General features: G+C 49.8%; 1 protein-coding gene and 1 long non-coding RNA gene across 2 annotated transcripts in view; both read right to left on the reverse strand.

Moving 5' to 3' along the window:
* LOC118380653 (phospholipid-transporting ATPase VA-like) overlaps positions 1-18,158 on the reverse strand; it is a 191,728-nt gene that overhangs the window by 112,249 nt on the left and 61,321 nt on the right. The window contains 4 exon segments of the mRNA XM_052475753.1: positions 1,181-1,280; positions 1,282-1,310; positions 10,067-10,198; positions 10,779-10,885. Coding sequence (XP_052331713.1) covers positions 1,181-1,280; positions 1,282-1,310; positions 10,067-10,198; positions 10,779-10,885 — 368 coding nt within the window.
* Positions 4,277-9,907, reverse strand: LOC127910776 (uncharacterized). The gene is made up of 6 exons (XR_008076177.1): positions 9,431-9,907; positions 6,873-8,839; positions 6,216-6,347; positions 5,822-6,017; positions 5,553-5,788; positions 4,277-5,257 (listed from the first exon to the last, which is right to left on the reverse strand). It is a non-coding gene; the product is annotated as an uncharacterized LOC127910776 (long non-coding RNA).

Below are 18,158 nucleotides of genomic sequence, written 5' to 3' on the forward strand. Positions count from 1 at the left end.
GCATTTCACTGTAAGGTCTACTACACCTGTTGTATTCAGCATTTCACTGTAAGGTCTACTACACCTGTTGTATTCAGCATTTCACTGTAAGGTCTACTACACCTGTTGTATTCAGCATTTCACTGTAAGGTCTACTACACCTGTTGTATTCAGCATTTCACTGTAATGTCTACTACACCTGTTGTATTCAGCATTTCACTGTAAGGTCTACTACACCTGTTGTATTCAGCATTTCACTGTAAGGTCTACTACACCTGTTGTATTCAGCATTTCACTGTAAGGTCTACTACACCTGTTGTATTCAGCATTTCACTGTAAGGTCTACTACACCTGTTGTATTCAGCATTTCACTGTAAGGTCTACTACACCTGTTGTATTCAGCATTTCACTGTAAGGTCTACTACACATGTTGTATTCAGCATTTCACTGTAATGTCTACTACACCTGTTGTATTCAGCATTTCACTGTAAGGTCTACTACACCTGTAGTATTCAGCATTTCACTGTTATGTCTACTACACCTGTTGTATTCAGCATTTCACTGTAAGGTCTACTACACCTGTTGTATTCAGCATTTCACTGTAAGGTCTACTAAACCTGTTGTATTCAGCATTTCACTGTATAGGTCTACTACACCTGTTGTATTCAGCTGTTATTTCACTGTAAGGTCTACCTACACCTGTTGTATTCAGCATTTCACTGTAAGGTCTACTACACCTGTTGTATTCAGCATTTCACTGTAAGGTCTACCTACACCTGTTGTATTCAGCATTTCACTGTAAGGTCTACTACACCTGTTGTATTCAGCATTTCACTGTGAGGTCTACTACACCTGTTGTGTATTCAGCATTTCACTGTGAGGTCTACTACACATGTTGTATTCAGCATTTCACTGTAAGGTCTACTACACCTGTTGTATTCAGCATTTCACTGTAAAGTCTACTACACCTGTTGTATTCAGCATTTCACTGTTAGGTCTACTACACCTGTTGTATTCAGCATTTCACTGTAAGGTCTACTACACCTGTTGTATTCAGAGCACGTGACAAATAAACATCGATTTGATTTATTCTTAATGTGTTGTACACTCAGTGTATGTTTTTCCATGCCAATAAAGCCCATTGGTCGAGAGGGAGTGAGATTCTACGCGTTAATTGAATAGAATAGAGAGGGCGTACCTTGAAAGACGATGATCATGGTGAGGAAGAGATAGATGGCAGACAGGACAGGTGACAGCTCGGCTCCTTCAGGACTAAGGACATCAAACACGGGTCTCTTATCTCCGTTACTGATACATCCACAAGCCATGACCTAACACAACAAGGTCACAGGTCATTATAGACTAACTATCCACAACCCTGGATAATCAACAGGTCAATAAGGTCAAATCAATTCAATCAAATTCAGGTCATGACAGCTAGAAAAGATGTGGCCTTGTTACAGGCTCTTATGTATATATTCTACGTCCATGTTTGTGGCCTTGTTACAGGCTATTATGTATATATTATACGTCCATGTTTGTGACCTTGTTACAGGCTGTTATGTATATATTCTACGTCCATGTTTGTGACCTTGTTACAGGCTGTTATGTATATATTCTACGTCCATGTTTGTGACCTTGTTACAGGCTGTTATGTATATATTCTACGTCCATGTTTGTGACCTTGTTACAGGCTGTTATGTATATATTCTACGTCCATGTTTGTGACCTTGTTACAGGCTGTTATGTATATATTCTACGTCCTTGTTACAGGCTGTTATGTATATATTCTACGTCCATGTTTGTGGCCTTGTTACAGGCTGTTATGTATATATTCTACGTCCATGTTTGTGACCTTGTTACAGGCTGTTATGTATATATTCTACGTCCATGTTTGTGACCTTGTTACAGGCTGTTGTGTATATATTCTACGTCCATGTTTGTGGCCTTGTTACAGGCTGTTATGTATATATTCTACGTCCATGTTTGTGGCCTTGTTACAGGCTGTTGTGTATATATTCTAGGTCCATGTTTGTGGCCTTGTTACAGGCTGTTATGTATATATTCTACGTCCATGTTTGTGGCCTTGTTACAGGCTGTTGTGTATATATTCTACGTCCATGTTTGTGGCCTTGTTACAGGCTGTTATGTATATATTCTACGTCCATGTTTGTGGCCTTGTTACAGGCTGTTGTGTATATATTCTAGGTCCATGTTTGTGGCCTTGTTACAGGCTGTTATGTATATATTCTACGTCCATGTTTGTGGCCTTGTTACAGGCTGTTATGTATATATTCTACGTCCTTGTTTGTGGCCTTGTTACAGGCTGTTATGTATATATTCTACGTCCATGTTTGTGACCTTGTTACAGGCTGTTATGTATATATTCTACGTCCATGTTTGTGACCTTGTTACATGCTGTTATGTATATATTCTACGTCCATGTTTGTGGCCTTGTTACAGGCTGTTATGTATATATTCTACGTCCATGTTTGTGACCTTGTTACAGGCTGTTATGTATATATTCTATGTCCATGTTTGTGGCCTTGTTACAGGCTGTGATGTATATATTCTACGTCCATGTTTGTGACCTTGTTACAGGCTGTTATGTATATATTCTACGTCCATGTTTGTGGCCTTGTTACAGGCTGTTATGTATATATTCTACGTCCATGTTTGTGACCTTGTTACAGGCTGTTATGTATATATTCTACGTCCATGTTTGTGGCCTTGTTACAGGCTGTTATGTATATATTCTACGTCCATGTTTGTGACCTTGTTACAGGCTGTTATGTATATATTCTACGTCCATGTTTGTGACCTTGTTACATGCTGTTATGTATATATTCTCCGTCCATGTTTGTGGCCTTGTTACAGGCTGTTATGTATATATTCTACGTCCATGTTTGTGACCTTGTTACAGGCTGTTATGTATATATTCTATGTCCATGTTTGTGGCCTTGTTACAGGATGTGATGTATATGTATTCTACGTCCTAGACCCTGCCCCTGAAACAACGCCATGTACAGGTAACCCTCTGACCCCTGACCCCTAACCCTCTACGAGACCCTGCTGAAACAACGCCATGTAGAGGTAACCCTCTGACCCCTGACCCCTAACCCTCCAACCGCTACGAGACCCTGCTGAAACAACGCCATGTCCACTTCATGATTGTGTCCCACTTGTTGTTGATTCTTCACAAAAAAATACATTTTTATATCTTTATGTTTGAAGCCTGAAATGTGGCAAAAGGTCGCAAAGTTCAAGGGGGCCGAATACTTTCGCAAGGCACTGTACATACATAAACAATTAATGCACCTGTGGAACGGTCGTTGAGACACTAACAGCTTACAGACGGTAGGCAATTAAGGTCAGTTGTGAAAACTTAGGACACTAAAGAGGCTTTTCTACTGACTCTGAAAAACACCAAAAGAAAGATGCCCAGGGTCCCTGCTCATCTGCATGAATGTGCCTTAGGCATGCTGCAAGAGAGGCATGAGGACTGCAGATGTGGCCAGGGCAATAAATTGCAATGTCCGTACTGTGAGACGCCTAAGACAGCGCTACAGGGAGACAGGACGGACAGCTGATCGTCCTCGCAGTGGCAGACCACGTGTAACAACACCTGCACAGGATCAGTACATCTGAACATCACACCTGCGGGACAGGTACAGGATGGCAACAACAACTGCTAAGTTACACCAGGAACCCACAATCCCTCCATCAGTGCTCAGACAGAGAGAGGCTGTACTGAGGGCTTGTAGGCCTGTTGTAAGGCAGGTCCTCACCAGACATCACTGGCAACAATGTCGCCTATGGGCACAAACCCACCGTCGCTGGACCTGACAGGACTGGCAAAAAGTGCTCTTCACTGACGAGTCGCGGTTTTGTCTCACCAGGGGTGATGGTCGGATTCGCATTCATCGTCAAAGGAATGAGCGTTACACGGAGGCCTGTTACTTTTGATTTTGACCCCCCATTGTTCAGGGACAAAATCAATCACTTGCTCAGTTTAGGTCTCAGTTATTTGAAAGTCAGTTAAGAACAAATTCTTATTTTCAATGACAGCCTAGAAACAGTGTGTTAACTGCCTTGTTCAGGGTCAGAACGACAGATTTGAATCTTGTCTGCTCGGGGATTTGAACTTGCAACCTTTCGGTTCCTGGCCCAACACTCTAACCACTAGGCTACCCTGCCCTCTACACTCTAACCACTAGGCTACCCTGCCACCTCTACACTCTAACCACTAGGCTACCCTGCCACCTCTACACTCTAACCACTAGGCTACCCTGCCACCTCTACAGTCTAACCACTAGGCTACACTGCCACCTCTACACTCTAACCACTAGGCTACCCTGCCACCTCTACACTCTAACCACTAGGCTACACTGCCACCTCTACACTCTAACCACTAGGCTACCCTGCCGCCTCTACACTCTAACCACTAGGCTACCCTGCCGCCTCTACACTCTAACCACTAGGCTACCCTGCCGCCTCTACACTCTAACCACTAGGCTACCCTGCCACCTCTACACTCTAACCACTAGGCTACCCTGCCGCCTCTACACTCTAACCACTAGGCTACACTGCCACCTCTACACTCTAACCACTAGGCTACCCTGCCACCTCTACACTCTAACCACTAGGCTACCCTGCCACCTCTACACTCTAACCACTAGGCTACCCTGCCACCTCTACACTCTAACCACTAGGCTACCCTGCCACCTCTACACTCTAACCACTAGGCTACCCTGCCACCTCTACACTCTAACCACTAGGCTACCCTGCCGCCTCTACACTCTAACCACTAGGCTACCCTGCCGCCTCTACACTCTAACCACTAGGCTACCCTGCCGCCTCTACACTCTAACCACTAGGCTACCCTGCCACCTCTACACTCTAACCACTAGGCTACCCTGCCACCTCTACACTCTAACCACTAGGCTACCTGCCACCTCTACACTCTAACCACTAGGCTACCCTGCCACCTCTACACTCTAACCACTAGGCTACCCTGCCGCCTCTACACTCTAACCACTAGGCTACCCTGCCGCCTCTACACTCTAACCACTAGGCTACCCTGCCGCCTCTACACTCTAACCACTAGGCTACCCTGCCTCCTCTACACTCTAACCACTAGGCTACCCTGCCACCTCTACACTCTAACCACTAGGCTACCCTGCCGCCTCTACACTCTAACCACTAGGCTACCCTGCCGCCTCTACACTCTAACCACTAGGCTACCCTGCCGCCTCTACACTCTAACCACTAGGCTACCCTGCCACCTCTACACTCTAACCACTAGGCTACCTGCCACCTCTACACTCTAACCACTAGGCTACCCTGCCACCTCTACACTCTAACCACTAGGCTACCCTGCCGCCTCTACACTCTAACCACTAGGCTACCCTGCCACCTCTACACTCTAACCACTAGGCTACCCTGCCGCCTCTACACTCTAACCACTAGGCTACCCTGCCTCCTCTACACTCTAACCACTAGGCTACCCTGCCACCCTACCCTCTAACCACCAGGCTACCCTGCCGGCCTCTACACTCTAACCACTAGGCTACCTGCCACCTCTACACTCTAACCACTAGGCTACCTGCCACCTCTACACTCTAACCACTAGGCTACACTGCCACCTCTACACTCTAACCACTAGGCTACCTGCCACCTCTACACTCTAACCACTAGGCTACCCTGCCACCTCTACACTCTAACCACTAGGCTACCCTGCCACCTCTACACTCTAACCACTAGGCTACCCTGCCACCTCTACACTCTAACCACTAGGCTACCCTGCCGCCTCTACACTCTAACCACTAGGCTACCCTGCCACCTCTACACTCTAACCACTAGGCTACCCTGCCACCTCTACACTCTAACCACTAGGCTACCTGCCACCTCTACACTCTAACCACTAGGCTACCCTGCCTCCTCTACACTCTAACCACTAGGCTACCTGCCTCCTCTACACTCTAACCACTAGGCTACCCTGCCGCCTCTACACTCTAACCACTAGGCTACCCTGCCACCTCTACACTCTAACCACTAGGCTACCCTGCCACCTCTACAGTCTAACCACTAGGCTACCCTGCCACCTCTACACTCTAACCACTAGGCTACCCTGCCACCTCTACACTCTAACCACTAGGCTACCCTGCCGCCTCAACACTCTAATCACTAGGCTACCCTGCCTCCTCTACACTCTAACCACTAGGCTACCCTGCCACCTCTACACTCTAACCACTAGGCTACCCTGCCGCCTCTACACTCTAACCACTAGGCTACTCTGCCGCCTCTACACTCTAACCACTAGGCTACCCTGCCACCTCTACACTCTAACCACTAGGCTACCCTGCCGCCTCTACGCTCTAACCACTAGGCTACCCTGCCGCCTCTACGCTCTAACCACTAGGCTACCCTGCCGCCTCTACGCTCTAACCACTAGGCTACCTACCTCCTCTACACTCTAACCACTAGGCTACCCTGCCTCCTCTACACTCTAACCACTAGGCTACCCTGCCACCTCTACACTCTAACCACTAGACTACCCTGCCGCCTCAACACTCTAATCACTAGGCTACCCTGCCTCCTCTACACTCTAACCACTAGGCTACCCTGCCACCTCTACACTCTAACCACTAGGCTACCCTGCCGCCTCTACACTCTAACCACTAGGCTACACTGCCACCTCTACACTCTAACCACTAGGCTACCCTGCCGCCTCTACACTCTAACCACTAGGCTACCTGCCACCTCTACACTCTAACCACTAGGCTACCCTGCCACCTCTACACTCTAACCACTAGGCTACCTGCCACCTCTACACTCTAACCACTAGGCTACCCTGCCACCTCTACACTCTAACCACTAGGCTACCCTGCGACCTCTACACTCTAACCACTAGGCTACCCTGCCGCCTCTACACTCTAACCACTAGGCTACCCTGCCGCCTCTACACTCTAACCACTAGGCTACCCTGCCGCCTCTACACTCTAACCACTAGGCTACCCTGCCGCCTCTACACTCTAACCACTAGGCTACCCTGCCGCCTCTACACTCTAACCACTAGGCTACCCTGCCACCTCTACACTCTAACCACTAGGCTACCCTGCCACCTCTACACTCTAACCACTAGGCTACCTGCCGCCTCTACACTCTAACCACTAGGCTACCCTGCCACCTCTACACTCTAACCACTAGGCTACCCTGCCGCCTCTACACTCTAACCACTAGGCTACCTGCCACCTCTACACTCTAACCACTAGGCTACCCTGCCACCTCTACACTCTAACCACTAGGCTACCCTGCCGCCTCTACACTCTAACCACTAGGCTACCCTGCCACCTCTACACTCTAACCACTAGGCTACCCTGCCTCCTCTACACTCTAACCACTAGGCTACCCTGCCGCCTCTACACTCTAACCACTAGGCTACCTGCCTCCTCTACACTCTAACCACTAGGCTACCCTGCCGCCTCTACACTCTAACCACTAGGCTACCTACCTCCTCTACACTCTAACCACTAGGCTACCCTGCCGCCTCTACACTCTAACCACTAGGCTACCTGCCACCTCAACACTCTAACCACTAGGCTACCTGCCACCTCAACACTCTAACCACTAGGCTACCCTGCCACCTCTACACTCTAATCACTAGACTACCCTGCCGCCTCAACACTCTAATCACTAGGCTACCCTGCCTCCTCTACACTCTAACCACTAGGCTACCTGCCACCTCTACACTCTAACCACTAGACTACCTGCCGCCTCTACACTCTAACCACTAGGCTACCCTGCCACCTCTACACTCTAACCACTAGGCTACCCTGCCACCTCTACACTCTAACCACTAGGCTACCCTGCCGCCTCTACACTCTAACCACTAGGCTACCTACCTCCTCTACACTCTAACCACTAGGCTACCCTGCCACCTCTACACTCTAACCACTAGGCTACCTGCCACCTCAACACTCTAACCACTAGGCTACCCTGCCACCTCTACACTCTAACCACTAGGCTACCCTGCCGCCTCTACACTCTAACCACTAGGCTACCTGCCACCTCAACACTCTAACCACTAGGCTACCCTGCCACCTCTACACTCTAACCACTAGGCTACCTGCCACCTCAACACTCTAACCACTAGGCTACCCTGCCACCTCAACACTCTAACCACTAGGCTACCCTGCCACCTCTACACTCTAACCACTAGACTACCCTGCCGCCTCAACACTCTAATCACTAGGCTACCCTGCCTCCTCTACACTCTAACCACTAGGCTACCCTGCCACCTCTACACTCTAACCACTAGGCTACCCTGCCGCCTCTACACTCTAACCACTAGGCTACCCTGCCACCTCTACACTCTAACCACTAGGCTACCCTGCCTCCTCTACACTCTAACCACTAGGCTACCTGCCGCCTCTACACTCTAACCACTAGGCTACCCTGCCACCTCTACACTCTAACCACTAGGGTACCCTGCCGCCTCTACACTCTAACCACTAGGCTACCTACCTCCTCTACACTCTAACCACTAGGCTACCCTGCCACCTCTACACTCTAACCACTAGGCTACCTGCCTCCTCTACGCCTAACCACTAGGCTACCTGCCTCCTCTACGCTCTAACCACTAGGCTACCTACCTCCTCTACACCTAACCACTAGGCTACCCTGCCACCTCTACACTCTAACCACTAGGCTACCTGCCTCCTCTACGCTCTAACCACTAGGCTACCCTGCCACCTCAACACTCTAACCACTAGGCTACCCTGCCACCTCTACACTCTAACCACTAGGCTACCCTGCCGCCTCTACACTCTAACCACTAGGCTACCTGCCACCTCAACACCTAACCACTAGGCTACCCTGCCGCCTCTACACTCTAACCACTAGGCTACCCTGCCTCCTCTACACTCTAACCACTAGTCTACCCTGCCACCTCTACACTCTAACCACTAGGCTACCCTGCCGCCTCTACACTCTAACCACTAGGCTACCCTGCCACCTCTACACTCTAACCACTAGGCTACCCTGCCGCCTCTACACTCTAACCACTAGTCTACCCTGCCACCTCTACACCTAACCACTAGGCTACCCTGCCGCCTCTACACTCTAACCACTAGGCTACCCTGCCACCTCTACACTCTAACCACTAGACTACCTGCCACCTCTACACTCTAACCACTAGGCTACCCTGCCTCCTCTACACTCTAACCACTAGTCTACCCTGCCACCTCTACACTCTAACCACTAGGCTACCCCTGCCACCTCTACACTCTAACCACTAGGCTACCCTGCCTCCTCTACAGTCTAACCACTAGGCTACCCTGCCACCTCTACACTCTAACCACTAGGCTACCCTGCCGCCTCTACACTCTAACCACTAGGCTACCTGCCGCCTCTACACTCTAACCACTAGGCTACCCTGCCTCCTCTACACTCTAACCACTAGGCTACCCTGCCGCCTCTACACTCTAACCACTAGGCTACCCTGCCTCCTCTACACTCTAACCACTAGGCTACCCTGCCACCTCTACACTCTAACCACTAGGCTACCCTGCCTCCTCTACACTCTAACCACTAGGCTACCCTGCCTCCTCTACACTCTAACCACTAGGCTACCCTGCCACCCCTCCACTCTAACCACTAGGCTACCCTGCCGCCCCTCCACTCTAACCACTAGGCTACCCTGCCGCCCCTCCACTCTAAACACTAGGCTACCCTACCACCTCAACACTCTAACCACTAGGCTACCCTGCCTCCTCTACACTCTAACCACTAGTCTACCCTGCCACCTCTACACTCTAACCACTAGGCTACCCTGCCCCCTCTACACTCTAACCACTAGGCTACCCTGCCTCTGTTGTTGGATCAACGCAGCTCACAGTGAGGACGTTTGTTTTTTTCTTTGTTTGTTGCTGAGTTTAATATCGTCCCGTATGTTGGAACTCTTTGAAAAACCGGAGTCCGTTTTGTAGAGGACATCCTCTACGTGCCAATAGACTTCCACAGGACTGTCTGACCTAAACCCCTTCGGCTATTTGGAGAACGTAGTTTACCGCACAGCGATACGTACCGATAGCAGAGAACAGGCACATGACCAATAGGATGATGACGCACCAGCCCACGTCCACGTTCATCTGTTTCTCCAGTTTACTGCGTTTGTAGCGGGGGCCATTGTTGTTCAGCATGGCTTTAGTCTCATGACCTACAACACAACTGGCTGTTAACATTCAGTTCATACAGGACAGGGCTAGAATCCACAAAGCAGCTCAGAGTAGGTGCTGGTCTCAGATCAGTTTTCCTTCTAGATCATAATGAATAGGATTATATGGACAGATCTTAGATCAGTTGTCCTTCTAGAGCATAATGAATAGGATCATATGGACAGATCTTAGATCAGTTGTCCTTCTAGAGCATAATGAATAGGATTATAGGGACAGATCTCAGATCAGCACTCCACCTCAGACACTATGGATATGGAGCCAGGCAGGGTGTGAAACAGAGGCTCCTCCTCTCCTTGCTCGCTTCTAAACCCCATTGGAGGAGACGATCGGTCAAGGTCGCGCCTCTCAAACCCTTTTCGTCCAATGCGTTTTGAGAAGGAGGTGAGAGGATGAGAGGAACTGAGGAAAGACTCATTTGAGAGAGAGCCAGGGTGTATATCGGGCTGCCTTACCTCCTTGACCGTGTCCTCCAATGCATTGTGAATGGGAGGTAAGGAGGTAAGGAGGTAAGGAGGTAAGGAGGTAAGGAGGTAAGGAGAAAGGAAAGAGCCGGGTGTTTACCTGCATAGATGACGATCCCCACACACTCCTCTGTATTGCGGATGGTACAGCCCCTCAGCAGCAAGTTGTCTTTGTACAGACCATCTCTCCTTCCACTGCGATGGGTACTGATCACAGAACAGATACAGAACATTCAATATCACTGGATGACTAGGAGAGACAAAATGTACATGTGATCAATTCATCTAGAATAATCTGCATGTTATAAAAAGACCTTTGACTGCAAAGGTACCATCAACAGATACTGTAGGGAAATCAACACGTAACATTCCTCTGAACTCAGACCACGTGTGTGTGTGTGTGCGTGTGTGTGTGTGTGTGTGTGTGTGTGTGTGTGATGCATAAGAGCGTCTGCTAAATGACTTAAATGTAAATGTAAATGTGTGTGTGTGTGTGATGCACTGAACAGCTAGATCTTCATGCTGCAATACATTGTGGTCTTTCCTTAGAAGGCACTTAACACTGTAGAGACTGTAGTAGTCAGTAACACTATAGAGGCTGTATTCAGTAACACTATAGAGCCTGTAGTAAGTAGTCAGTAACACTATAGAGGCTGTAGTCAGTAACACTAGAGGCTGTAGTAGTCAGTTACTCTATAGAGCCTGTAGTAGTCAGTAACACTATAGAGGCTGTAGTAGTCAGTTACTCTATAGAGGCTGTAGTAGTCAGTAACACTATAGAGGCTGTAGTAGTCAGTAACACTACAGAGGCTGTAGTAGTCAGTAACACTATAGAGGCTGTAGTAGTCAGTAACACTATAGAGGCTGTAGTAGTCAGTTACTCTATAGAGGCTGTAGTAGTCAGTAACACTATAGAGGCTGTAGTAGTCAGTAACACTACAGAGGCTGTAGTAGTCAGTAACACTATAGAGGCTGTAGTAGTCAGTAACACTATAGAGGCTGTAGTAGTCAGTAACACTCTATAGAGGCTGTAGTAGTCAGTAACACTATTGAGGCTGTAGTAGTCAGTAACACTGAGGCTGTAGTAGTCAGTAACACTATAGAGGCTGTAGTAGTCAGTAACACTCTATAGAGGCTGTAGTAGTCAGTAACACTATAGAGGCTGTAGTAGTCAGTAACACTATAGAGGCTGTAGTAGTCAGTAACACTATAGAGGCTGTAGTAGTCAGTAACACTATAGAGGCTGTAGTAGTCAGTAACACTATTGAGGCTGTAGTAGTCAGTAACACTATAGAGGCTGTAGTAGTCAGTAACACTATAGAGGCTGTAGTAGTCAGTAACACTATAGAGGTTGTAGTAGTCAGTAACACTCTATAGAGGCTGCACTGCAGCCTGCCTGCCTGCCTCCAACACCACAGCCTGCCTCCAACACCACAGCCTGCCTCCAACACCACAGCCTGCCTGCCTCCAACACCACAGCCTGCCTGCCTCCAACACCACAGCCTGCCTGCCTCCAACACCACAGCCTGCCTGTCTCCAACACTCCAGCTTGCCTGCTTGCCTTCAACACCACAGCCTGCCTGCCTCCAACACCACAGCCTGCCTGCCTGCCTCCAACACCACAGCCTGCCTGCCTGCCTCCAACACCACAGCCTGCCTGCCTGCCTCCAACACCACAGCCTGCCTGCCTGCCTGCCTGCCTCCAACACCACAGCCTGCCTCCAACACCACAGCCTGCCTTCAACACCACAGCCTGCCTGCCTGCCTCCAACACTACAGCCTGCCTGCCTGCCTCCAACACCACAGCCTGCCTGCCTGCCTCCAACACTACAGCCTGCCTGCCTGCCTCCAACACTACAGCCTGCCTGCCTGCCTCCAACACCACAGCCTGCCTGCCTGCCTCCAACACTACAGCCTGCCTGCCTGCCTCCAACACTACAGCCTGCCTGCCTCCAACACTACAGCCTGCCTGCCAACACTACAGCCTTTGCCTCCAACACTCCAGCCTGCCTCCAACACTCCAGCCTGCCTGCCTGCCTGCCTAACACTCCAGCCTGGTCCAACACTCCAGCCTGCCTCCAACACTCCAGCCTGCCTCCAACACTCCAGCCTTTTGTGATGGTGGTAGTGGTAATGATAATGGTGGTAATGGTAGTGGTGGTAGTGATGGTGGTAGTAATGGTGGTGTTGGTAATGGTGGTAGTAATGGTGGTGTTGGTAATGGTGGTAAATGGTGGTGGTAATGGTGGTAATGGTGGTAATGGTAGTAATGGTAATGTTAGTGGTAGTAGTTATGGAAGTAATGGTGGTGGTAGTGGTAGTAGTAATGGTAGTAATGGTGGTATTAATGGTAGTGGTAATGGTGGCAATGGAAGTAGTAATGGTAGTAATGGTGGTAATGGTAGTGGTGGTAATGTTAGTGGTAGTAGTTATGGAAGTAATGGTAGTGGTAGTAGTAATAGTAATGGTGGTGGTAATGGTAGTGGTGGTAATGTTAGTGGTAGTAGTAAAGTAATGGTAGTGGTAGTAGTTATGGAAGTAATGGTGGTGGTAGTGGGGGTGATGGCAGTGTAGTGGTGATAATGGTAGTAGTGGTGGTGGTAATATGGTAGTGGTGGTGGTAGTGATAGTGGTGGTGATGGTAGTGGTGGTGGTGATAGTGGTGGTAATAGTGGTGGTGGTGGGGGTGTGGTAGTGATGGTGGTGATGGTAGTGATGGTGGTAGTGGTGGTGTGATGGTAGTGATGGTGGTAGTGGTGGTAGTGATAGTGGTAAGGGTGGTAGTGGTAGTGGTGGTGGTAGTGATGGTGGTGGGGTGGTGGTGGTGGTGGTGATGGTGGTGGTAGTGATAGTGGTGGGTGATAGTGGTGGTGGTGATGGTGGTGGTGGTGGTGGTGATAGTGGTAGGGGTGGTAGTGGTGAGTGGTGGTGGTAATGGTAGTGGTGGTGGTGGTGGTGGTGATAGTGGTGGGGTGGTGGTGATAGTGGTAATGGTGGTGATAGTGTGGCACCCTATTGGTGGTATAGTGCACAGGGCCAAAGTAGTGCACTACTGGTATAGGGTAGTGGTGGTGATGGTGGTGGTGGTGGTGGTGGTGATAGTGTGGTGGTGGTGATAGTGGTGGTGATGGTGATAGTGATAGTGGTGGTGATGGTGGTGATGGTAGTGGTGAGTGGTGGTGGTGATAGTGGTGGTGGTGGTGATGGTGATGATAGTGGTGGTGGTGGTGGTGGTGATAGTGGTGGTGGTGGTGGTGATAGTGGTGGTGGTGGTGGTGGGTGTGGTAGTGGTGGTGATGGTAGTGGTGGTAGTTATAGTTGTGATAGTATTGGGGTAGTTATAGTGGTGATAGTGTGGTAGTAGGGAATAGTGGTGGTGATGGTGGTGATGGTAGTGGTGGTAGTGATAGTGGTGGTTGTGGTGATGGTAGTGGTGGTAGTGATGTGCTGGTGGTAGTGATAGTGGTAAGGGTGGTAGTGGTAGTGGTGGTGGTGGTGGTAGTGGTGAGGTGAGTGGTAATGGTGGTAATGGTAGTGGCACCCTATTGCCTATATAGTGATGGTAGTGGGAATAGTGGTGGTGATGTGATAGTGGTGGTGATGGTAGTGATGTGATAGTGGTGGTGATGGTGATAGTGGTGGTGGTGGTGGTGATAGTAGTGGTGGTGGTGATGAGTGGTAGTGGTGATAGTAGTGGTGGTGGTGATGGTGGTGATGATGGTAGTGATGGTGGTGGTGATGGTGAGTAGTGGTGGTGGTGGTAGTGGTGGTGGTAGTGGTGGTGATAGTGGTGGTGGTGGTAGTGGTGGTGATGGTAGTGACAGTGATAGTGGTGGTGGTGATAGTGGTAATGGTGGTGATGGTGGTGATGCAGTGACAGTGATAGTGGTGGTGGTGATAGTAGTGGTGGTGGTGATAGTGGTGGTAGTGGTGGTGGTGGTGGTGATAGTAGTCGTGGTGGTGATAGTGGTGGTAGTGGTAGTGATGGTGGTGGTAGTGATAGTGGTGGTGGTGGTGGTAGTGATGATAGTGGTAGTAGTGGTGATGGTAGTGATGGTGGTAGTGATAGTGGTGGTGATGGTAGTGGTGGTAGTGATAGTGGTGGTAGTGGTAGTGGTAGGGGTGGTAGGATAGTGGTAGTGGTAGTGATAGTGGTAGGGGTGGTGGTGGTGGTGGTGGTGGTGGTGGTGGTGGTGGTGGTGATGGTGGTGGCACCCTATTGCCTATATAGTGCACAGTGGTAGTGACTACTGTATATAGGGAATAGTGGTGGTGATGGTGGTGATGGTAGTGGTGATAGTAGTGGTGGTGGTGGTAGTGATGGTAGTGATAGTGGTGGTAGTGATAGTGGGGGTGGTAGTGGTAGTGGTGATAGTGGTGATAGTGATGGTGGTGATGATGGTAGTGATAGTAGGGTAGTGGTAGTGGTAGTGATGGTAGTTGTGGTAGTGGTAGGGGTGGTAGTGATAGTGGTGGTGGTGGTAGTGGTAGTGGTGGTGGTGGTGATAGTGGTGGTGGTAGTGGTGAGTGGTAATGGTGGTAATGGTAGTGGCACCCTATTGCCTATATAGTGCACAGGGCCAAAAGTAGTGCACTACTGTATATAGGGAATAGTGGTGGTGATGGTGGTGGTGGTGGTAGTGATAGTGGTAGTAGTGGTGATGGTAGTGATGGTGGTAGTGACAGTGGTGGTGATGGTAGTGATAGTGGTGGTGATGGTAGTGGTGGTAGTGATAGTGGTGGTAATTGTGGTAGTGGTAGGGGTGGTAGTGATAGTGGTAAGGGTGGTAGTGATAGTGGGGGTGGTAGTGGTAGTGGTGGTGGTGGTGGTGGTGGTAGTGGTGGTAGTGGTGGTGGTGATGTGTGGTGACAGTGATAGTGGTGGTGGTAGTGGTGAGTGGTAGTGGTGGTAGTGGTGTGGCACCCTATTGCCTATATAGTGATAGTAGTGCACTACTGTATATAGTGATAGTGGTGGTGATGGTGGTGATGTAGTGGTGATAGTAGTGGTGGTGGTGGTGGTAGTGATGGTAGTGATAGTGGTGGTAGTGATAGTGGGGGTGGTAGTGGTGATAGTGGTGATGATGGTAGTGATAGTGGTAGTAGTGGTGATGGTAGTGATAGTGGTGGTGATGGTAGTGGTGGTAGTGGTAGGGGTGGTAGTGGTAGGGGTGGTAGCGATAGTGGTAAGGGTGGTAGTGGTGATAGTAGTGGTGGTAGTTATAGTGGTGGTGGTGATGGTGGTGATGGTAGTGGTGGTAGTGGTAGTGGTGGTGATCGTGGTGGTGGTGAGTGGTAATGGTGGTAATGGTAGTGGCACCCTATTGCCTATATAGTGCACAGGGCCAAAAGTAGTGCACTACTGTATATAGGGAATAGTGGTGGTGATGGTGGTGGTGGTGGTGGTGATAATGGTGGTGGTGGTGGTGATAGTAGTGGTGATAATAGTAGTGGTGGGGATGGTAGTGATAGTAGGGGTGGTAGTGATAGTAGGGGTGGTAGTGGTAGTGATAGTGGGGATGGTAGTGATAGTAGGGGTGGTAGTGATAGTAGGGGTGGTAGTGGTAGTGGTAGTGGTGGTGGTGGTGGTGGTGATAGTAGTGGTGGTGGTGATAGTGATAGTGGTGGTAGTGATAGTGATGGTGGTGATAGTAGTGGTAGTGATAGTGGGGATGGTAGTGGTAGTAGGGGTGGTGGTGGTGGTGGTAGTGATAGTGGGGATGGTAGTGGTAGTGGTGGTGGTGGTGATAGTAGTGGTGGTGGTGATAGTGATGGTGGTGGTGGTGGTGGTGGTGGTGGTGATAGTGGTGATGGTAGTGATGGTGGTGGTGGTGGTGATAGTAGTGGTGGTGTGGTAGTGATAGTGGTGGTGATAGTGGGGATGGTAGTGGTGGTAGTGATAGTGGGGATGGTAGTGGTAGTAGGGTGGTGGTATAGTGGTGGTGGTAGTGATAGTAGGGGTGGTAGTGGTAGTGATAGTAGGGTGGTGGTGATAGTGGTGGTAGTGATAGTGATGGTGGTGGTGGTGGTGGTAGTGGTGGTAGTGATAGTGATGGTGGTGGTAGTGGTAGTGATAGTGATAGTGGGGATGGTAGTGGTAGTGATAGTAGGGGTGGTAGTGGTAGTGATAGTGGGGTGGTAGTGGTAGTGGTGGTGGTGGTGGTGGTGGTGATAGTAGTGGTGGTGGTGATAGTGGTGGTAGTGGTAGTGATGGTGGTGGTGGTGGTAGTGGTGGTAGTGATAGTGATGGTGGTGGTAGTGGTAGTGATAGTGATAGTGGGGATGGTAGTGGTAGTGATAGTAGGGGTGGTAGTGGTAGTGATAGTGGGGGTGGTAGTGGTAGTGGTGGTGGTGGTGGTGGTGGTGATAGTAGTGGTGGTGGTGATAGTGGTGGTAGTGGTAGTGATGGTGGTGGTGGTGGTGGTGGTGATAGTGGTGGTAGTGATAGTGGGGATGGTAGTTGTAGTGATAGTAGGGGTGGTAGTGGTAGTGATAGTGGGGGTGGTAGTGGTAGTGGGGGTGGTAGTGGTAGTGGTAGTAGGGGTGGTAGTGGTAGGTGGTGGTGGTGGTGGTGATAGTGGTGGTGGTGATAGTGGTGGTAGTGGTAGTGATGGTGGTGGTGGTGGTGGTGATGTAGTGGTGGTGGTGATAGTGGTGATGGTGGTGGTAGTGATAGTGGGGTGGTAGTGGTGTGATAGTGGTAGTGGTAGTGATAGTAGGGGTGGTAGTGGTAGTGATAGTGGGGGTGGTAGTGGTAGTGGGGGTGGTAGTGGTAGTGGTGGTGGTGGTGATAGTAGTGGTGGTGGTGATAGTGGTGGTAGTGATAGTGGTGGTAGTGGTAGTGATGGTGGTGGTGGTGGTGGTAGTGGTGGTAGTGATAGTAGGGGTGGTAGTGGTAGTGATAGTAGGGGTGGTAGTGGTAGTGATAGTAGGGGTGGTAGTGGTAGTGGTAGTGGTAGTGATAGTAGGGGTGGTAGTGGTAGTAGGGGTGGTAGTGATAGTAGGGGTGGTAGTGATAGTAGGGGTGGTAGTGGTAGTGGGGGTGGTAGTGGTAGTGGTAGTGGTAGTGGTAGTGATAGTAGGGGTGGTAGTGGTAGTGGTAGTGGGGGTGGTAGTGGTAGTGGTAGGTGGTAGTGGTAGTGGTAGTAGGGGTGGTAGTGGTAGTGGTAGTGATAGTAGGGGTGGTAGTGGTAGTGATAGTAGGGGTGGTAGTGGTAGTGGTAGTGGTAGTGGGAGTGATAGTGGGGTGGTAGTGGTAGTGATAGTAGTGGTGTGGTAGTGGTAGTGGTGGGGTGATAGTAGGGGGTGGTAGTGGTAGTGATAGTGGGGGTGGTAGTGGTAGTGGTGGTAGTGGGGGTAGGGGTGGTAGTGGGTAGTGGTGGTAGTGATAGTAGGGTGGTAGTGGTAGTGATAGTGGTAGTGGTAGTGATAGTAGGGGTGGTAGTGGTAGTGATAGTGGGGGTGGTAGTGGTAGTGATAG

This window comes from Oncorhynchus keta, chromosome 22 (genome assembly GCF_023373465.1).
Source record: "Oncorhynchus keta strain PuntledgeMale-10-30-2019 chromosome 22, Oket_V2, whole genome shotgun sequence".
In the NCBI taxonomy this organism is placed as follows: domain Eukaryota; kingdom Metazoa; phylum Chordata; class Actinopteri; order Salmoniformes; family Salmonidae; genus Oncorhynchus; species Oncorhynchus keta.